Source organism: Brachycentrus maculatus, unplaced genomic scaffold, assembly GCF_059751285.1.
Source record: "Brachycentrus maculatus isolate JH-2025_06_01 unplaced genomic scaffold, ASM5975128v1 h1tg000065l, whole genome shotgun sequence".
In the NCBI taxonomy this organism is placed as follows: Eukaryota; Metazoa; Arthropoda; class Insecta; order Trichoptera; family Brachycentridae; genus Brachycentrus; species Brachycentrus maculatus.
The window spans coordinates 1,550,480-1,574,338 of NW_028280819.1; the positions used below are offsets into that span (position 1 = coordinate 1,550,480).

Sequence of the window (23,859 nt, forward strand, 5' to 3'; positions counted from 1 at the left end):
AGTGTAATATTTAATAAATATTAGAGTGGAAAAATCACTTATATTTATTAAACCCCCCTGGGAATCGAACCCGGGACCTCCAGAACGGTAGGCGAGCATGCTGACCATTACACTACGGAGGCGGACATTGGACATAATTTGTATAAATATGTTCTCATCAATTGATTCAGCAGTCACTTTGTAGTAATATCTATCCATTTTAAATTTAAGTTTTACTTGGTAAATACCACTACTTCTTAAAATCTACAGTGTTTGAAAATGGATTGAAATACGTGTCACAATAGATTTTAAGAAATAGTGGTATATACCAAGTAAAACTGAAATTGATATTGGAGAGATATTACCACAAAGTAACTGCCGAATCAATTAAGGAAATTATTCATTCCATCAGACACTAGGTTATTCAGATGATTATCAATATTATAAGTGTCTCAACTTTAGACGGAATATCTATCATTCATATAAAAGAATATCCGGAACAACATCTACAACACAGAAAACACCATCAACTTTTCTTATTACATTATCAAAAGATTTTAACACACACCAATCACTACCAATTTTTATTAATATAAGTCGAAACACTACTTAAAATTCTACCGAAATTATTCATCTTGGTGATAGCTATTTTGCCTTGGATAGTATTAATAGTAGCCTGGGTCACAATATGATCAGGTTTTCTGCATCCTATATCGCTCACTCCTTTCAACAACGTCATATATAAAAAAAATCGACAATTTTCAGCTATGCATGTTTTTGGAATGCCCAGAAAATGTTCTATATCCCAGCAAAAGTGGCATATTTTTAACTTAATATTTCCCCGCTACAGGGCAGAAAGTGTTGTTTTTGAATTTTGAAGAAAACGTATTGTTAAATATATATTTTTTTTAAATATACTAAATATTTTTCAAATTGAGAAAAAACATTCAGGTTTTACCTAAAAAGATCTGTTGCACAGTAAAAAGTTCAATAAGTGGCTACATATTTATTTTTAACACATTTTATTATATTCTTAACCCGATGGTTGCCTGAGACGAGATATCTCGGCAAATGGCGGAGTGCCCGTATTGCCAGAGACGAGATATCTCGTCAGTACTTTTGATGACGTATTACTCCGCAGTTTTAACTCATATTGACAATCTGTCAAAAACGGAACATACATTGCCATGTGTTGAAGTTCTCACAAAATATTTTATAAAGTTTTTAAATACTTTTAAGTGATTTATCGGTATCACTTTCAGCTGACAGTTGACAGATGTCATTAGGGCTACCACTCAAACCACTTGAAATATTGATTATTTTAATCGATTGTTTTGAACGCCAGGGGTTTTTATTTTGCTCAATTTTTTTGTGTTTTTCTTATTATTTTAAAATATTTGTTTATTTATACCTTTCGCGTTATATTTACTCCGATTTTATCAGTGTTTTGCTAGTGATATTGGTTTCTTTTCACAACTTTTTAGTAAATAAATTATTTCTTTGTGCTAAGTTCTTTGTTCTTCTTCGTGCTAAGTGAAAAAGAACAACCCGGTACTTCTCATGGCAGAAAACGGAAGGCAGAATTTCTATCGCGACTTACAGAAAGACATTTTTTGAAAAAACTACCACGGACCGAAAAAAATCATCCCCGACTGCGAAGTGTATTGTGTGTACTAGCAAAAAACTAAGAAAAGAGTCTAGTTATAGGTGTAAACAATGCAAGATGGCTCTTTGTGTTATACCGTGCTTTGAGAAGTACCACACAATGGAAAATTACTAATTTATCACATTTCTAACTAAACTTCATTCTAAGATACCTGATAAATAATAGTTGAGTGTTAATATTAAATTTACTATTTTTTTACATTTCAAACTATATTCCATTGATAAATAATAGTTTTGTGTTAATATTAAATTTAATAAAAACTTGCGTGTGCGACTCAGTGTGACAACCCTGTCTGAGATGAAAATTTGAAACTGGTTTAACTTCAATAATAAAACTCTAACAATCGATGCGGGATATAATATTTGATAAGTAAATTATAATTCAATAAAAACAACAAAAAAAAATTTCTTTAGACAACTTTTTTTTTTCAAAAAAATACTTGGCCTGTTGAGCACTGCGGCGTAATTTATTTGCGGCTATGAAAAGGTTAAGCTTTAAAAACGATCTACTGAAAAATCAATTTTTTTGATTTATGACTTTGAAAGGAGTGAGCGATGTGTCCTTATCATCTCAATTGATCTCTTGATCGTTACTTATACAAGATGATCAGTCTCACAGTTCAGGAACCTCCATCCAGGATAGTATTGAATAAATAATGGAATGAATAAACACAAAATATTATTTTACCCCTTCCCCCTCCCCGGCAATGGAACCCGAGACTTTTAGCATGGCAGCTAAATGTGCTAACCAATACACTATGGAGGACAGACGCAAAGTTATATTTTTTGTGACAAACATTGATTTCTAAGTTACCTAGTTGCAGTAATTAATTACCTCATAATATGAGAATCTTGTTTCATTGATAGTTTGATAATGCCTTGACAAAGCGAAGCAGCTATCACAAAAATAAATATATTTAGTAGAATCTTGAGTTGTATTTTTATTTATATCAACAATAATAGATTATTGAATTCTACAGCAAATGCCAATTCGATAAATAATTATGGGCAACTTAAGAAAGACATTGATTTATTTTTGCGTCAACTATTTTGTTCACCGTTGAGCCAAGCAGATTTAAAAATGTATTTTTATTTGAAAATTGATTACAAAAATCGATCAATATCTGAAAAATCTGTCTTCAATTTTTCTCATTATGGAATTCTACAAAAACCAAAGATTCAATATAAAAATAATAAAGTGATATCTTGTACATGATATCATTAAAAAATAAGATATTTCTCTTTTTTTTGATAAATTAACACTGACAAAAAAAAACAAACATAAACTAAAAAAATATACACATATACTCGCTGGTTGATTTAAAAATATTTAGTTCAATAAAAATTGTAGAAAAATAAACAGTATTTTTTTTCTTCCTTCCTCGAAAGTTTCCATTTTTATACTTACTTATGAGGAATTGTATCGTTACCTTGGAAAAATGGAATTCTTGTAGTATATATTTCAAATTTATTTCACTATCAATATCAGAGCTACAAAATAAGCATAATAAATGTGTAATATAACAAGGTTAATGAGTTATTCAATCAAAAGGTATACTGGGAAAATAAAAAGATTTCAATCCTACGGAAAAAAAATTAAAAAAGCATTTTACAAAAATAAAATTATATAACTATAAACAGATAACGTTCATATATATTTCACTAAGTTTTCCCCCTAAAAACTGTCAATGCATTTACTTTTCCATAGTAAAATTTTATTTATCGATTTGGCATTTAATTTATAGAACACCGCATGTATATATATCATAATAGATTTCAAGAAATAGTGGTATTTACTAAGTAAAACTTTAACATTAATGCATTTTACCACAAAGTGTCTGCCGAATCAATTAATGATTTTTTTTAAATACCTCGGATTAAAAAGAAATATCTCTGAGAATTTTGTTTTAAAATTCCTACTAGTTCAAAATTTACGAACAGTTTTTAAAAAAATGCATTTTTGCCAAAGTGGTAGATTTAATACAATTTGGACCCGGTGCGAATTGGTGGAATGGAGTATAGTTGTCCTGTTTTTTGGAGGCGGTCTAGTGAAACATCCCGTACATATCATTCCAAGATCTATACAACAAAACGACATGCACAAAAGCGTATGTATCTACATAATGTTTGAATGTGTACGCACTACCGGTGACTGCGAGACAACACAACACGAGGCAAGAGGAGCATAAAGCCGGTTGGAGGCGACGGACTCACCTTGGATCCGGTCCAGGTCCTGGGAACTGAACTTGTGGTCGGAGCGGTAGAGCCGCCCGCTACCGCCGTGTGAAGCGTGCTCCAGCTCTGCGGTGGGTGGGAAGGGTGATGTGCCGAGTGCATTATTATTATATACACATATGTATGTCCCTCCGTGGAACCAGTCAATTCACTTTAAAGGTAACCTCCATATTTTAACCCTTTCCACTCTGACCATTTTTTCTCACAACTGATCAGCTACTCTGATCAAAAAAATGCGATGTTTTTTTACCATTAAAATAAATATTTTGATTCCCTAATTTTGGGACACTCTGTCTGGCAATTCGTATGACCATGTTAATTAAGATTAACTGTATTTACCTGAAATATTTTTTGATAGAATATATTTGGGTGATAGAGAAATCAGTGATTAAAGTTATACCTGCGCTGGGCCAGACATTGTGGCCCACGGAGCTTCCTACTAGAATCATACGGGCCAGAATGTCTGGCCTACAGAGTGGTAAGAGTTAAGGTGAGGACTGACCGGAGTCATCATTGTAACGTAACACGTTACGATGCGAGCAATTGAGCTTGAAATTGATTTATGAATGGGAAAGGGTGTATGATCACATATTTGCTTTGCGCAATGTGTCGGAGAAGTTTTTGGGAAAAAACTTAAGACTTTTTATCGTGTATTTGTGGTCATGATCGAGTTGAAAAAACGAAAGGTATTATCTGAGTATGGAGTGAGCAGTAAGCTTATCCAAAGCATAGCAGCCTTGTACGACGATTGCTCTGCACGCATTAGGGTAAATAGTTCTTTTTCATCTTGGTTTGGCATCTCTAAGGGCGCTGAACAGGGATTTTATGGAAAGACTTATATTTCTTTTGTAATAAATTGATTAAATACATGTGAAGCTGCCATAAAAGAATATTATTTGGATCCGCGGCTACATTAAAGTGAATTGACTGAAAAAGCTCCAAGGGTAAAAGCAAATTGGTGCGTGCACACTAAAATTAAGCAAGCCCGTGTTATACATAAACATTATCATCAAATACAGGTTTCTCACTTCAAATTGGACATTTTTCAAACCAAATTGGACTCCTTGCAAATCAAATTGGACGTTAAATAAACCAAATTGAACATTTTACAAAACAAATTGTATTTTACAAAAAGTTAAATTTTTTAAAAATATATTCATAGCAGTACTCACGATTCAAAGTAGTTGTGAAAATCTTGTCTGAAAACTTCATTACACAACACACGCACAGACTATGACAGCACGCTGTGCAGGATTGACAACTTGAGGACTAGTGCACTGCTAGTCTTAAGAATAAAAGATGTGGCAGATATTCACATTGACGGTATATGTAGTACTAATATGAATATATTTTTAAAAAATCTAACCTTTTCATAAAATGCAATATAATGTCCAGTTCCATTTGTAAAGAGTCTAATTTGGTTCGTAAAACGTCCAATTTGAAGTGAAAAATCTATACAATTATGATTATTCTACGAAATATAAAAATATACACTTGTGAAAATTCCCTAAAAAATTTATTAATATTTGCTTATAATATACCAAAAGTATAAAAAGTTATCAATAACATATCTAAAATTGATTAAAAATAATCTAAATGAATTCTATTTATATTAAAATTTTAAGTTAACTTGGTAAATATCATTCATTTTTGTGTATTTTACTCAAAATCATATAATTTGATAATGATGTTGACTTTTGGTAATGATATTGTATACATAAAAATGTATACAATATCATTACCAAAAGTCAACATCATAAATGAATGATATTGTAAAAAAAAGTATACATTTTAAAATGAATAAATATTGCCAAAAAATGAGAACTGAATCTATTAGTCATAATAAAAACTCATAATACAAAAGATGTCTTAAAAAATTATGGGAATGTAAGAAATTTTAATTGTTTGATAAATGTTAAACTAAGAATATTTGCATTCAGACCACACGATGGAATGTTAAATGGTTAAGATCTCAGCTAACTTACTAAAAATTTACAAATCTTAAAAACACAGATGTCACCTTTGATTTTAATTCTGAAAAAAAATGTTGTGTCACTTGCGACATATATACAACTTTTTAAAATTTGAGTAATGCGGTTGACAATTGTGAATAAGAATATCATTTAAACCAGCAAATAGAAGTAAAAACTCAGGCTTCCATATTTCTATCTTCATAGATTTCTTCATCTGTGTTGAGATACCAATAAAAAGCCTTTATCTATATTTGCCCAGACAAAGAGATATCTCAAACTGATTTTACCATATTATTTTATGAGCTCTATGTGTATGGGCTATAGTGGACTCTATCGCCCAATGCTGGTATTATTTCGTATGTTTTCACACAACACATCTTCAGATCATATATTTTAAATAAAAAATCTACCCCATTTTCCAAGTAAAATCCTCATTAAAACTCATCAATCAAAGGGTTTTATTCAAGCATTTTTTTTTCTGTTTAACAATAAAATTTCACATTTAGCATCCGAGTCGTGTAAACGTTAAAACGTCATGAAAATTCCATCACAAATAATATGCAAACAATCCATTATTGGCGGAGACATAAAACTCATAAAGCTGCAAGGACGGAGCGGTATTGTATCCAAAGCAAATGTGACTATACAGCCAAACAAAAGGCATTATTTACACACCGGTATGGAAGGTCTCCTTACCTGGCTGCTTCGTGTACTCCAACTGCGGCAGGAGGAAGCAGGTGAGAACGTTCTCACCGGTGGCGAGGTCTCGGTCGGTCTGGAATGTGAGCATCGGCTGGGCCTGGTTCTCGGACAGCCACACCGCTTTCAGGTTGAGATTCACCAGCGAATAGGGCAGGTATTCTAATCTGAAATCAGAGAGAGGGGATTGATATTACACGTTATCTTTGCAAGTATCCAAATGGTTTTTAAACTAGTCGATGGTAGTGGAAGTGTTAACTAAGCTTTTGCTAAAATGTTAGGTTTATTTGGGTTTTTTTTTTCTCCTTGGGGGTAAAGGGATCTTGCATCCCTTATGTCACCGCGACCATGTCAGGTCTATTGTGACTTCCCTGTGTTTTACAGCTCACTGCCGAGACCTACATGAGTCATGTAACTCACGACCTGTGTTGGTGGTAGGAGCTTCACCTTCTCGGAGTCCAGTAGAGGTCCTCCAAGGATGTGACTTCGTTTGTGAGCGAGTGCGTCACATTTATTTGGGTTAAGGTGGAATTGGGAACAGGCACCGGCAATTGAATTATATAACAACTTCTTTGACCGTCTCCTAGAATTAAGCCGTCATAAGTCCTGCCAAATTTTTAAGAAAGTACTTGTCTTAAAAACTTGTTTACAGTAATATATGCTTGATCAAAAAGACACCATTTGTTTTCAAATGATGCAACAAAACACCACTTTGCCCAGAGTTTTTTGAGGATTTTCAAGATTCATGCATATAAATAATAATAATAATAATAATAAATCCCTTACCGCACCCTGATGGTGCATAGGGCACTGCTTCATATAAACGCAGTGTTATCTCGATCGATTACACATGAAGGAAAGGTGATCAGCCCTCCACTTCAGGTACCAGTGCAGTGTAATATTGAATAAATATTAGAGTGAAAAAATCACTTATATTTATTGAACCCCCCTGGGAATCGAACCCGGGACCTCCAGAACGGTAGGCGAGCATGCTGACCATTACACTACGGAGGCGGATATAATATTAATTTTGGATAATTTATATAACGCGATTTTCGTAAATACTTTGTATATAAAATCTGTTTATTTCTAATATGTACATATTATTATCAGTAAATTGTTCACTAAATTGTTACTTCATTTATATTAATTGGACTGCTTTCTCATATTGCAATAAATTTTACTTTACCTAAACATGTAATTTATTGAGATTTATCAAAATTATCATAAAATTTTTACAATCCCATATTATGCCCCCTTAAATACAAACAAGCCTCATGTTAGGTCCTTCTGATATTCCGAAAAAAAATTGCTTCTGTGTCTAGTCATCTATTTAAATTCTACACTAGAGATTATTCATACTTATCACTTTTTTTAAATCGAATGAGAATTTGATTTTTGGATTTGATCATTCAAAGCTAATTATGCCAATCAGTGCAAAAAATTACGAATTGTTCATTTTTGGCTCCTAATATATTTGACAATTTGAAAAAAAAATTAAAGTAACAAATACTATCGCAATCGGGTGAGATAAGGAAAAGCCAGGTTAAATTTGAAACCTACCTTTCATTACGGTAAATCTTTTTATTTTGTGAAAGACTCCCATCTCTACCTGTTTCCGCTGACGTCCAGCACGTGCAGCGAGGCGCAGTTTCCCAAATCCTTGGGCAGCGCCGTCAGCTTGTTGTCCCTCAGACTGAGCACCCCCAGCACGGACAGGTTCCCGATCTCCGAGGGGATCTCGCTCAGGGAGTTGCGGTCCACGTTCAGGTTGGTCAGCTTGCTCATGTTGCCTATGCTGGCGGGGAGCTCCATAAGGAAATTCTCCGTCAAGATGAGCTCCTGCATGTTTTCGCACCTGGAAATCAAACGCAAGACTCATAAACTAACAAACATCTTATTTATTTTATTACAATTAAACACTTCAATAAACCACTTCAATGAGTTTTATTTATATTTACGACTAGTTTCGAAAACGACACATGTTTTCATCTTCTGGTACAAATTGAAACTGTTTTCGAAACTAGTCGTAAATATAAATAAAACTCATTAAAGTGGTTTATACAGGTGTTTAATTTTAATAAAATAATCATATCATTCCACAAAGGTAAAGCCGATTCAATAAATAACATCTTATTTTTTGACATCTCATCAAAGATGAAGAGGAATATGGAAGTCTGGGCATTTAAGGGGCTGACGACCGTCATAGGCTGGTTTAAGTGATCACTTTACACACGTGTAACATTCACCAATTCTACCCATTATTGACAACCACACTACTCAAATTCCTGGAAGCTCTATATAATATGAACCAATTTTGAAACATTGTTCTTGGATCACTAGAACTTCACTAGAGACATCTATTGGTGAGATGAAAAGAAGATTTTTAATTAGCAGAAACACTTTTATTAGTATGTGAGGTCCGAATCCAGAATTATAATCACACACATGAGAAAAGCCAGAAAATATCATTGTCATTTTTATTATTTAAGCTTGTAATTTGACCAGATAATTAATTTTTTTATTCAAAATATTGTAAACAAACATCTATATCCCGTACTAACAAATACTGGTTTTTTATTTTTTATTTAAGTTTTACTTAGTAAATACCGTTATTTCTTAAAACCTATTGTGACAGGTGATTTGATGCATTCCGCATAGTTTTCAAACACCGCATTTGAAGCAAGTCTAACTTTTAGAGTTGTGTCCTTGGGACATTGAAGGTTGAAGAGGAGGTAGGAGCTGTTTCTTCTTTTTATTTATTATTTATTTTTTATTGCGAAATCGATTTTCAAAAAAATTTCGATTTTTTTTTTTTTTTTGCCAAATCGATTAATGAAATGGTTTTTATGTTAAAAATAACCCTCAACAGACCCCGTACACCTTTGCAGTACCTTGCACAAGCTTGTACCAAGTGCAGGTGTGCTCCCCCGAATGCCCTAGTTATTGCTCCTCTCCTCTTTTTCCTCACATATTCCTCCTCCATTTCCTTTCCATATAGCAGTTTTACATTCCACTTTAATACTCCTTCATTCACATCATAGCATTGATGGACGATCGAAATAAAATAATAACGATTTATTTAAAAGATTGTGATAAAAAATATATAGAACAAACTGCGAGAAATTTAAAGATTAGACTTAAAGAACATCGTAGCGGTCTTGTTAGTCATTATTTTTCGGAATTTGCAAATATCATAATAGATACTAATCACTCATTTCACTCTCATAAATTAAAATTATTACACCTTGTTTCATATAAAGGCCAAATTATGAATTATCTTGAAAATTTAGAAATCCAAAAAAACCTGCATTCTAATAATAATTTATTAAATAATATATTGTTTCAAAATTCTTCACCTTTGCTTTCCATTTTTCCTTTGTTTTCAAACTCCGCCTCTTGACTAACCCCCTCCCCCCCCCCTAACTTTCCTCTCTCCTTATTTATAGAACAATTTTATATGTTATATTTTAGTCATTATACAGACCTGAATGATGGAAGTTTAACTTCTGAAACATGTAGTCTTTAATAAAACTCAAGTGGTAAAAAACAAGTGTTTTCTTTAATCATTATTTAAAAGAAGTCGATACTTAGTTCGGTTTTGGAATTGATAACTTAAAGCTAATCAAGCTGATCAGCATACAAATTTGTTTGCTTATTGTGTATTTCTAGAACCTGATACATGTGACAATTCGAAATAAAAAAATTAACCTGGAAAGAAATATAAACCGATAAAAAGTTAAAAATATCATCCCAATCAGGTAACCGAAAAAAATTACAGTTACACGTCGGTCACATCTATAAAAAGAAGAGGATGTTAGAAAGACAAGGAGATGGCAGAATTCAAAATACTTTTGACACGACTGTGACAAATATCACGGAGAATAATAATGTATTAAAAGCTTTTAACACCTGTACCACAAATAACTGCACTAAATGATGTACAGAAAGCATTTGGTTGCCAACTACAGAGATAAAATCTAGATTATTATGAGTCATAAAACCTAGAATAACTACTACTACTACTACTACTACTACCATCACGCCGTTTCCCCGCAGGGGTAGGCAGAGAGGATGGAACGCCACACTCTTCTGTCCTGACATACACTCCTCGCCTCCTTCACATCCATACATCTAGTCATACATGCCCTCCGATTACGCAGACTTTTGACACCGCCAGATTTAAGGTTCTGATTGATCTGATCGTGCCAAGTCTTTTTCGGTCGTCCACGTTCTGTTTTCCCTCTCACATTCGCCACATATATTTTCTTAGTCATTCTTTCGCTATCCATTCGCTCCACATGTCCATACCACCGCAAAGAGCTCTTCCTAATCTTTTCAATTATTCCTCGTTCAGCCTTACATTCCTTTCTTATATCGTCGTTTTTAATTCTGTCATACAATGATTTTCCACACATTCGTCTGAGGGAGCGCATTTCAACAGCGTTCACTCTGCTTTCATCCTTCCTTTGCCTAGAATAACGTACACAAGAAAATCATTTAAACAAATAAAAATTAAAGAAAACAAAACTATACCAAGTGATTTTCAAACAATAATCAGCCACCATGGAAAGTGAGAAAAATTAAGTTTAAAAATTAAATTAAATGATATAATCCACCATTTGCATGTGTTGTTTTTCTAATATCACACGCAGTTTCTAATATATGTATAATGACAGGCGCAGTGGCGTAGTTGGGTAGATTCTCGACAGCTAAACTGACGTCGCGGGTTCGATTCCCGCCAAGTGCAAAATAAATTCAAGAAAGATACATTTTCAATTGGTCTGGGTGTTTGTGATGTATTTTTCACATTTACCTTCTCTATCCTTACTATCTTACCTGCGACAAGCCTCTAAAAGCAGAGGCTTTGCGGGTTGTTCCTTTATAAAGATAAAATAAAATAAAATATATATATAATTATACGAAGAATGGAAAATGTTGAGGATGTATAAATTGAAGATGTATTTTATATAATGATGCGTGAATACCTCGCTCTTTGCACTCATGAGAAAACTACTTAACAATGAAAGTCGTACTTACTTGTTTAAATAACACTGTTTATTGATTCAAATTATAAATATAATCAAAAGTTAAGGAATCTAAAACTATTTAAAAAATGAAAATAACTGAATTGATTTGCCAATAATCTTGCTGCGCAAAGATCTTGGCTCTGCATGCAGTTGGTCAAGCGAGCAGGTGAAAAAAAGAGCGATTTTTTTTTACCTAACGTCCGAGTGACTCTGAAATCTAGCTACGTCTTGTGCAACACCGCTTATCATGACCCTTGTCAGGCTTCAAATTTTTCAGTTTCATAGCCTATGCCTACTCGTGAGTGGATTTATTCTTTATGTTTAAGTTATTATAGTTTCATGTAATTCATGAGTGAAAATTCTAGGCAAAAACACTCGCAAAGTGAGCGATTGCAAGTGTGTAAGGGCTTTTACAGTCTCTCCACTACATCACTGTTCTCGCTAACTCAATTTTGTGAACATGACAGCTAGACAGGTCCGTTGTCTGTTTAGGGACCTACCCGAGTCACAACAATGTTTTAAAACGCAAATCAGAAAAAAAAATTAGTTTCAATTATTTTTGTTTTAATTTTTTTCAATTATTTGTTTTTCAAAAATGTTGTAAAATATTAAAGTGAAACTGAAAGGTAAAATACTCACATTCCAATATTAATATTAAGAGTATGCAGTCTATTTTGATCCAACTTGAGTATGGTCAGGTTTGTCAGTTCACACATGCCGTCTGGAAGGGTTTCCAGAATGTTCTGCGATAAGTGGAGGTCCGTAAGCGATGAGAGGCCACCAATCTCTTCGGGGAGCTTTTCTAACCTGGAACATATGACAGAATAATATTAAAGTTTTTTGTTTTAATTTATTGAATTGGCATTTACTTTGCAGAATTCCATAATCTATTATTATCGACTATAAGACATGGCACCTTATAAGGGCCCAGAGCAGCCGTGTACTCAGTTTATAGAATAGATGCCTGCAAAGAATTCAGACACGCGCTGGTTTGATTTTGAGGAATGAGGAAACACGATGTAGGGTGCAGCGACCCATTATTACAACTGTCGGTAAGAAAAGGCGATTCAGTTGGTCAGGACATGTATTGAGCATGTCTCCTGAGAGCCGCCATCAAGCTTTCCTCTCTTACAAGGCATCAGGCTCCCGCCGCCCAGGACGTCCACAGCAGACAATCTGTTGGCAGTTTACACCTGATCTTCAGGATGCGGACCTCACTTGGGAGGATGCAAGGGAGCTGACAGCCGACAGCAGAGCCTGGAGGCAGTATGTAGACTCCATATGCTGCACATAACAAATAAATTTTTTCTTTATCTTGGTGCAATCCTTGTGGCCTGTTTTTAAGATGGATTAGCCTCCTGCGATGTCCATTCCCAGTCAATCCACCTCTTTGGTGATCTGCCCGGGAGTCATCTACCTTGGGGACGGCCGTGCAATGCAATGTGGGGGAGTCTGGATGGCTCCATCACCATTGTCTTCTTCGTTTATTATTGTTCATGCCAAAAATTGTGTATTTTTTATAACAATTTGTTTAATAAAATTGTAGGCATAAATGTATTCGAGAAGAACAAAGTGACGCAGTTCATTAAGTTTTAAATGTTTACAATATTGTCCCCACCACATGCAACGCCTTTAAATTCGTATATAAGGGGTGGAGGACCAATATTTTCGTGTTCAGATTAGATTAATATTAAAACGTGTATATGTCGCGCTCGCTCCTTTTCTATCGCCCTAAATAATTGTTAAAATTTTCGATATATTGGTGTCAATTTGTTATTTTCACACTTATAACTTTGTAATTTTAATAGATAAATAATTGTCTTCATTTGCGCGTTTCCGTCTTCCTCATCACAAGTGTTCCAGTACCGTTAGCAGTAACAATAATTATTAATAATACGAATCAAAACAATTTACGATTCTACTAAATTTATTTTCATACCACCTGTTCCGCCTTGCTATCAAAAGTGTCAACAAATAATATATTTTGCTATTGTTTTATCAAAAGAAAAACAACATAAATTCCTGAAAAAATACACAAATAAGTCAAGGTTCTTAAAAACAGCTCTTTGTTATAATTCCGTGATAAATAATAAAAGCGATACTATGTGTGTCAATGACACAATAATGGATTTCACAAATTACTGTTATCAAATAAACACAATGGCAATACGATACAACGCATGCCGTTTCGGAATATTATAATAATGACATATATGTATGCATAAAGTAACATTTCCTGAAAATCAAAAAACATATATCGCTCACTCCTTTTAACAACGTCATAAATCAAAAAACTTGATTTTTCAGGATATCGTTTTGAAAGTTAAAAAATATAATGAATTGTTTTAAAAATAAATATCAAGCCACTTATTGAACTTTTTACTGTGCAACAGATCTTTTTAGGTCAAATCTAAATGTTTTTTTTCCATTTCAAAAATATTTTGTATATTTAAAACAATAATTAAACAATACCTTTTTCTTCAAAATGCAAAAACAAAACGTTCTGCCTTGTAGCGGGTAAATATTAAGTTAAAAATATGCCGCTTTTGCTGAGATATAGAACATTTTCTGGGCATTCCGAAAAAATGCACAACTGAAAATTGACAATTTTTGATATATGACGTTGTTAAAAGGAGTGAGCGATATCATAGTTACAGCAAAAGAGCATTTTTTTCTATTTGTGATCATACAAAGGATGAAACTAGACTGAACACAAAATGTAATCTCTCAGATGAATGTGTATGATGGATTTTGACATAAGTGGAGTGAATACATTCCAAATGTGATCTCTCAGACGCATGCACGTCAAACTGATGTATGTTGGATATTGAAATAAGTATACTAAATGTGTTCAGAATACAACCTTTCAGACAAATGTGAGGCAAAACGGTACATGATGGATGTTGAAATAGTGAAATAAGGAAAGAATGCAAGGCAAGAAATAAGAAAAGTATGTAAGAATGTGAAATAAGGAAAGAATGTAAGTATGTATTTTTTTTTTTACAAATAAACAAAATTCTAAAAATGAAGAATTAATTAAAGCATAAGACAATAATTACTTGTTTTCGGATACGTCCAAGCAGACGAGGGAGCTCAGATGCCCAATCTCCGGAGGCAGCGACTGGAGCTGGTTGTGGTCGAGCCACAACTCCTGAAGGGCGGGCAGGGACCCTATATGGCCGGGCTGAAAATCAAAATGGGTAAAGTTAAATCATATTTTTTTACTATCTGCGGGAAGGGTAATTTTACGGTTTCACTCGACTGGTGGTGTTGGGCGGGAAGGGTAATTTTACCTTTTAACTGAATTCATCGTAAATTGTGTGTAAGTTATTTTTACGCATGACTTTTGCGGCATCTGTGATCTCATATCGATGTATACAGTATGATTAAATGTTATCACTTCTTTTCAGAGATGTTTATCTGTATTTAAAAGCGTTGTTAACTTTGTGGTATGGTATTAAAACACTATCCTAATCTATGTATTGAATGTTGAATCAAACACTGATTTTTCGAATCTACTAAAGTTGTATTTGATTGTTAAAAAACACATCAAAATCAATTTTGTGAAAAATGTTTCGTTTAGTTATGGCATTTTCAAACGAATGTCTTCGAACATTCATTTGAAAATGTCATAACTAGGCGAAACAATTGTCACAAAATTGATTTTTATGTGGTTTTTTTTAACAATAAAATACAACTTAGTTGATTAAAAAAATCAGTGTTTGATTCAACATTTAATACAAAAATTAAAACGGAGTTCTACAAATTAAATGCCAAATCTATTAATACTCTCATTATCATTCATCGTTCACTTTGTGTAATACCACTTCATGACTAAAACACTACTTCATGACTACCGGAGTTTCGGAATAATCTCTCTCTCTCTCTTTCAAATTTCAGTTTTATTTAAATAGCAGACCATAACAATTTCACATTAGTCTACATTTGACATGATGATGAAATGATTATTCCGAATCTGGTAGTCATGAAGCAGTGTTTTTTTAAAGCGGTATTACACAAAGTGAACGATAATGAATGATAAGGAGAATGATTAAAGAAAACACTTCGTTTTTTACCACTTGAGTTTTATTATAGACTACATGTTTCAGAAGTTAAACTTCCATCATTCAGGTCTGTATAATAACTTAACTTAACTTATAATAAGTTATTATACAGACCTGAATGATGGAAGTTTAACTTCTGAAACATGTAGTCTATAATAAAACTCAAGTGGTAAAAAACGAAGTGTTTTCTTTAATCATTGTAACATGTCTTACCGCAAAGTTAATGCCGAAACAATAAATAAAATGATAAGGAGAATGTGAAATCATATTATTTATACTAAAAACTAACTAACTAACCATCACGCCGCTTCCCCGCAGGGGTAGGCAGAGAGAATAGAGCGCCACACCACTCTGTCCTTGCAAACATTCTTCGCCTCTTCCACGTTCATGCATCTCCTCATACATACCCGCCGATTGTTACGACTCCCAACCAGACCACTTTCAAGTATTTATGTTTACAGCATTAATTTTGTGGCTAATGATTTTTTACCTTTTTTACAAAATGCAATTTTAATAAATAACGAGAGAGATTTTAGTTTACTGGTTTCAAGACGTACAAGTCTGTTCGTCAGGAAAATTACTACATCAGCATTCGAACATTTGCTATGGCCGTGATGTGTAGTATTATTACAAACATTTTAGCACATGTTGTAAAAAAAAAGTAAAAGATTAATAAAATATCCTTCCATGTCCTATTGGAGAAGGCCTGATCCACAAATTTCACAAAATTCTCAACTGATGGCAGCACTGTCGGCCAAAATTCAATCAAAATAACAACCATCATACAAAAGAAATGCTACAACAATGCATATATGTATACATCTTTCAAAAATGTATGCAATCTGGATGATCAACGATGGCCAGAATAGTGAACGTTATAATAAAAAAATAATAAAACCCTTACCGCACCCCAATGGTGCATAGGGCACTGCTTCATATAAACGCAGTGTTATCTTGATCGTTTACACATGAAAGAAAAGTGATCAGCACTCCGCTTCAGGTACCAGTCCAGTGTAATATTGAATAAATATTAGAGTGAAAAAATCACTTATATTTATTAAACCCCCCTGGGAATCGAACCCGGGACCTCCAGAACGGTAGCCGAGCATGCTGACCATTACACTACGGAGGCGGACAAAAACGTTATACATGTGTATAAATTGAACACATGAGTCAACCAAAGAAAGCAGAGACCCTTTCTCTTCGGATGTGTGTGAGATCCGTAGTTTAATCTCAAAATAACTAAGTGGAGAAACCCAGATTTCTGAACAAGTATTTGGACACACTAAAAATGTTAATTTTATGCTTACATTCGTTATTTAATGACTTTGTGGGTAATGGAAGCAGGATGTACAACTTTATGGAAAAATAATCAAAATTCTTTTGACCAAAAGATGTAGGTATGCATTACGTTTCATCTGATGTGTTTCTGCATTTTATATATAAACATTATCATTTATTTAAATTTGCAGAAACAATAGCAAATAGTGAAAAATTCGTTGGCCGATAATCAACATTTAAAAAATATTATTTCGAAAAAACTTTTTTTCTTTAACAACTGCAAATGTGAGCAATCGAAATAAAGCACACATCGCTCACTCCTTTCAAGAACGTCATAAATCAAAAAACTTGATTTTTCAGGAGAACGTTTTTAAAGTTTGAAAATATAATACAATGTGTTAAAAATAAATATCAAGCCACTTATTAAACTTTTTCATATGCAACAGATCTTTTTAGGTCAAACCTGAAGGTTTTTTCTCCATTTGAAAAATACCTAGTTTTTTTTTTTTTTTTTAATAATTAAACAATACCTTTTATTCAAAATACAAAAACAACACTTTCTGCCCTGTAGCAGGTAAATACTAAGTTAAAAATATGGCTCTTTTGCTGGGATATAGTACAAGTTTTGGGCATTCTGAAAACATGCACAACCGAAAAATGACGTTTTTGATTTATGACGTTCTTGAAAGGAGTGAGCGACATGTCCAGTTAAAAAAAAAACACCTGTGAATCAAAATGATCATTGAATGCAAATGCAATATTGATTCATAACTGCACTTTCGAGGAAAAATAAAGATGCATAGTTAATGTTTCCCAGAGAATTACAATATCCAGGAATACACAGAATGGAAATCAATGTTTTAAATCAGCAAACAAGCTATTGTGATTTTTATTCACAGAAAAATGTATTGCAAAAAATTCAATCTAGAGAAAAATTTCTAATTGGAATTTCACATACGTTTTTTTTTATCTTTAAACCCTCACCCGTACCCGACGGTGCATAGGGCACTGCATCATATAAACGCAGTGTTATCTTGATCGTTAACACACGAAGGAAAGGTGATCATCCCTCCGCTCAGGTACCAGTCCAGGGTAATATTGAATAAATAAAAAAATCACTAATATTTATTTGACACCCCCCTGGGAATCGAACCCGGGACCTCCAGAACGGTAGCCGAGTGTGCTAACCATTACACTACGGAGGCGGGCGAAATTTCAAACCAAGCTATAATTCTTTAGTGTGGCAATAATTATTCCGCATCGCGTATTTTTCGAGACGAAAGAGGGAAGAACGAAAATGTAGGGGACTGTGATATCAAATTACTTTTAGTTATTATCTCGATAAGGGTATTGATGACACAGTTAACACGAAACGTTGTTAAACGAAAAACAAAAATTAGATTGGAGAAACAAAATCATGAGTGCAGTACCGTACACGTGATGGAAATAAAAACTTCAAAATAATAAGAGAGATTTAGTGTGAGAGAGAGACAGAGAGAGAGTATCAATAATTTGTGATACCTCAAATATGAGATACATGTCCGTGATTCGATATTTTCGAGATAACGAGGAAAAACTGCATCTATTGTAGTTCCAGATTTTGATGTAAATTCATTGATAAATAAATATTACTTACACAACGCGTGGTACGTCACTGTTCATATATAGCGTCTGATGTGCACATCTATAACGCGCGTATGTGCGACACTATCTAATTCTATCGTGGTGTACACGTCACTATCTTTTTCTCCACTCGCGTGGCGTCGGAATGTACACCTCTCTTTCTACCTCTCTCTACGTTATATTTTTCGTCTCTCTCGAGTAACGAAATGTGCCTAATAGACGTCACTTTTCCTTGAAATTTCACAAAAAGAAATGCCACATTCCCAGGTCCGGTACAGAAACTTAAAACGCGTCCATTTAAAAATAACTTTAATTTTTTTAAATTAGATTTTTTCTCAATTTTAGTTAAATTATGGATTATCGAAGTTTCACTTCAAAGAGAAGAGCAACTCACCAGATCTTCGATTTCATTGTCTCCCAAATCGAGTCGCTCCAACTTGGTGAGGTTCTTGAGTGATTCCGGCAGCGACTTGATGAGGTTCTCTCTCAGCTCCAGTGACTGCAGAGACACCAAACTGTGAACAACAAAAAAAGTCAGTAAAAATGTATTCTCCAACGTTACACGTAACATTTAATAAATAAATAATAAATCCCTTACCGCACCCCAATGGTGCATAGGGCACTGCTTCATATAAACGCAGTGTTATCTCGATCGATTACACATGAAGGAAAGGTGATCGGCCCTCCACTTCAGGTACCAGTCCAGTGTAATATTGAATAAATATTAGAGTGAAAAAATCAATTATATTTACTAAAAACACATTTGTTTTCTAAATCATTTCCACCATAATATTTTCCCCAATTCATTCACCGTGAAGCGCCCTTGAGGTATTTTTTTACGAAAATGGCGCTATATAAGTTATCCAATTTTATTATTATTATTAAACCCCCCTGGGAATCGAACCCGGGACCTCCAGAACGGTAGCCGAGCATGCTGACCATTACACTACGGAGGCGGACAAAACGTAGGTAATTGATTTTTTTTTGATAATTTATATTTGAAGCACTAACTATGTGATTTTCCATTTTATAATTAAAATGTAACTTTGTTCTAAAATCACTACAAATATTTGATCATAACGTAATTATAATGTCTACCGGTTTCGAAGCTAACCGCTTCTTTATCAAGACTGAATAATACTGATTAATACTAGTATTTAATTTTGGATATTGAAAGCATTCATTTTGTGGATCATAGTGATATATTATTTTGAGAAAAATGTGAGTAGATAAAAAAACAAAGTCTTTTTATTTTTAAAAATAATATAATACTATAATATTTAATCAGTCTTGATAAAGAAGCGGTTAGCTTCGAAACTGGTAGATATTATAATTAAGTTATAATCAAATATTTATAGTGATTTAAAAAGAAAGTTATAGTTTAATTACAGATTTTTTTTATTAAAACATCCTTTTTGTTTTTCGTCGAAAAAAAATTAGGGGTTTGAAAACAAAAGTGTGATTGAAAGGCAAGGAGTTTAAAAAAATTATAGAAATATTTTAACAAAAAAATTTAATTCCCACATCTTTTCTGCGTCTGCGACACGTCTGCCCTCTAGCGCGGCCGATCGCCTTCTTAATTTGTACGTTTAAGATCTCAGCCTTAACAAGGTTATAAATGTAAAAAACAATTTTTTTTGTAAGTTAGTTTTGTGTTGTCTATCAAATAATACTCGTTTCCTAATTTATGTAGACTTTGAATAGCTGAATGTTGCCGAAAATTCTCATTGTTTTTCTTACAAAGAATGGATAAATTTTGGCACGTTTTTCTTGACGGCACAGATAAATCTATCAACTTCCTAGGCCAGACCAGATATGTAAATATGTTGTATAAAATTATCTCACCGTGTTATACGTAACAAAATGTATGCATGCTCATTCACGAAACGTAAGTATTTTTATGTTGATAGAGTAGTAAAATGATCAAATCGGAATTTAATCCTATTGTACATCTAAAAAAATATATAATAAAAAATTTCATTAATTTATTCGGCAGTCACTTAGTGCTAAAATCAATCCATTTTTAATTAATGTTTTACTTGTTTGAAAATGTTGCGGAATGTATCGAAACACGTGTCACAGTAGATTTTAAGAAATAGTGGTATTTACTAAGTAAAACTTACATTAAAAATGGATAGATTTTACCACAAAGTGACTGCCGAATCAATTAATGAAATTATACTCAGACAGTCTGCCGCCCCCCCTCAGTATACTAATCACAAGTTACCACGAACCCAATTCCCATCTGTACAATGTTTTTTGGCATCTCTCGCGTTCTACCAAAAGTAAGCAAATAGAACGCTCATAAGCGTCTCTTACTCTACCAACAGTTCTTCTTCAATTCTTCTTCAACTTTGTTGAGATGTCAAAAAATAATAATAAAAAATTCCTATAACTGGAGATGATCCAGATTTGTGAACAAGTATTTGGACACACTCAAAATGTTGTAGTGCTCAGTGCATTGGTAAATACATTACATCAGTGCGTATGTTTAATATGTAGTGCATTGTGTCGTCTGGCATCTAAATACAAAGCGCAAAATATGGTCATGTAGCGTGTCGGCGAGTGCTCACCGTTGCGGAAAAAAATTATGAAAAACGATAACAAAAGGATGGACCCAACAAGGCGAGGCACTATCTCCATTCAGTGCTCTTGTCGTATTATTATAGTATTTCAGTGTGCATGCGGGGAGATAGCCATATTACACATCCGATTACAGCACGCAGCATTGGTCGGTGCAGGAAACCGAGGTTGCTATATTGTTATCGCGAATCAAAATTACATTGGTCATTAAAAATAATATTTACCATGCTTGGAAAATTATGTTCTATAAGGTAGAGTACAGTCCATACATATGTACGTATACTACAATCGTAGCGTACCTCTCAGTAAGACTACACTCATATGTACATTCGATTTGCGAACACAACAATTGTAGAGTTTCTCAAACCAGGTACGAAACATAACACATCCTGCAATATGTAACATGTCCTGAGAGTTCTCAGCGACTTTTTATTATTTTCTTACAAAAATCTTTGAAAAAGTAATGTTTGTATATAACCACTCATCTAGATTTTTGTCTACCGGTTTCGAGACGCACCTTTTTTGACCGTCACCTTTAAGGTCAAGAACTTTTTTGTTTATTTTTGTTTGTCATCGTAAGCATTTGTTTGTCGATCGTGATAAATTATAATTGACAATTCAACAACGTTGTAATCAATCTTTCAGTAACACAACAAGCATACGTACGTTCGACTTGCGAACACTACAATCGTAGGGCACCTCTCAGTGGCACTACAATCAAACGTACGCTCGATTTGCGAACGCTACATTTTTATCGTAGAATTGCTCATCGCTAATTCGTAGTCTGAATAAGGTCATATCAGGAATATTCTATTGGATAATCAATAACTATACCAAATAAAGAGCGGGGAAGACGAAGAAGAGCAAAAATATTAAAATTCTTCAGTACACAATAAAAAAGGAATTATCACTCCAAGTCGACACTTGCAGCGATAATTCCATACATTCCTTACTATAAAGTTATAAAAGTATTTGCAGCGCAGTGCCGTAATCACCGCTGCAGACTGCAAGCTGCAAGCTGCAAGGTTGCATGTCGCATTTCTTCCTCCGGTAGAATAATGACTAGTCATCGCTTCGCTTCACTTCCTTGCATAATCATTTTTCCACCGTTTACGCTCCGCACACAACAAGAAAACTCACTTATTTTTCTCGCCATAAAAAACTTCAATAATACCGCTAGACTTAATCGTTAATTGACCAATTATTCATACAATTTGTAGTCATTACAGGAATATTATATTACAATATTACTATATTATAAATATAATGGTAAAAGGCGAATGTAGTGGGAGGAGAGGAAGATCGAGGAAAACTTGGCATGATCAAGCAAAAACGTTACTTTACAAATATATCGTAATCATTCAGGAGAAAGTGACCAAGTGCATTTTTTACAAAATCGTGATCATTGACTATTTGATATCTTACTAGCTTAATATTGCCCTGAAAAAAATCCTAAAGGATTTTGAACTTGGAAGTATAATATATTGACTTGTTAAAAATGATTAACTGCATGGATGTTTATTTTCTTGCCGAGCAAAAGTGACTTAAATAGCCCTCCTGAACATTTTAACTTTTGTTAGTTGGTCACTTTCTCCTGTACGACTACGATATGCATGTGGCCCGAAGAAAAAAGGTTGAGTACCTTTGACACGAACAAATAATTTCATTGTTGTTCAAAATTAACAGGTAAGTACCTACTGAGGAAATGGTTCGGAAATTATACGTTCGCTAAGATGCGTCCGTGGAAAAAAATAGAGATATCCGCATCCCATTGATTGCTTGATACTCTGGTGCATTTCCTCGCATATTAAAGCCCCCAGTGCAAGTAATTGCAACTGTTCAGTTCAACCCTTTGGTTACCAGGACTTAAAGAATTACTATGCCAGAAAAAAAAACGAATAAAACAATTTTTTAATTTAAAGGTAAAATATGTTCGATAATTTAAAAACATTCTGTGCCATTGTTTTATCTTCGGCGCGACGAAAATAGCTCTCGGATTTTATTTAACTAAATGTATGCAACGTTATGAAAAATCACTAACTAAATGACTAACAAGTAAATGCTGCTCGCTTATTGTCCACCTCCTTTTTACGCCGTACGTATAACACCGGAGATCAAACGACGCCGACATAATTACCGACATCCGGTATTGAAAAAAATAGTGTAGGGGTGCGAGTAATTAACAAATAAAAAATACTGTTATTTTTTAGTTATGCAATTTATGTATTATATTTGTACCAATTTATTGTATATTGTTTATATCAACCTTGACACGTAAAAATGTATATTTTTGGATAATAAAACAGCTTTACATGACTCCTTTTTCGCGGAAACAAAGTTGGTTAAATGTGCTTTGTTTTTCGCTTTGAGTATTTTTGTTTTTCAACTTAAATGTTTGATATTACAACTAATTGTAAGATGTATCCGCATCCGTGCTGCAATGGTTAGCGTGTTTAGTTACCGTGCTGGAGTAGGGTCTGATAAGCAGTGTTGCATAAGCCGTAGCTAGATTTCGGAGTCACTTGGACGTTAGGTAATTTAAAAAAAGCGTGATCGTACCGTGATCGAACACCGATCGAGCGCACCGATCCACAGAAAGACGGACAAGTGCACAAGCCAATCATCCGTTTTTTCATGCTAATCGGACTGCCGGACAGTAAAATTCCGTGTAGTGCACAAGCGCCAAAGGGTTAAACTCCCAACCGAAGGCGGACGGGTTGGAAGAAC

General features: G+C 33.8%; 1 protein-coding gene across 17 annotated transcripts in view; it reads right to left on the bottom strand.

Annotated features, from left to right (window-relative positions):
* Positions 1-23,859, bottom strand: part of scrib (scribble planar cell polarity protein) — a 327,417-nt gene that overhangs the window by 181,595 nt on the left and 121,963 nt on the right. For 13 of the 17 annotated variants that reach the window (XM_088256718.1, XM_088256722.1, XM_088256716.1 and 10 more), the window contains exons 4-9: positions 18,944-19,064; positions 14,641-14,765; positions 12,221-12,388; positions 8,164-8,409; positions 6,549-6,718; positions 3,859-3,945 (exon numbers count right to left, since the gene is read on the bottom strand). In XM_088256718.1, the coding sequence (XP_088112844.1) occupies positions 3,859-3,945; positions 6,549-6,718; positions 8,164-8,409; positions 12,221-12,388; positions 14,641-14,765; positions 18,944-19,064 (917 nt within the window). The remainder of the gene's footprint in view (positions 1-3,858; positions 3,946-6,548; positions 6,719-8,163; positions 8,410-12,220; positions 12,389-14,640; positions 14,766-18,943; positions 19,065-23,859) is intronic. The other 4 variants (XM_088256719.1, XM_088256715.1, XM_088256710.1 and 1 more) reach the window with 1 other exon arrangement.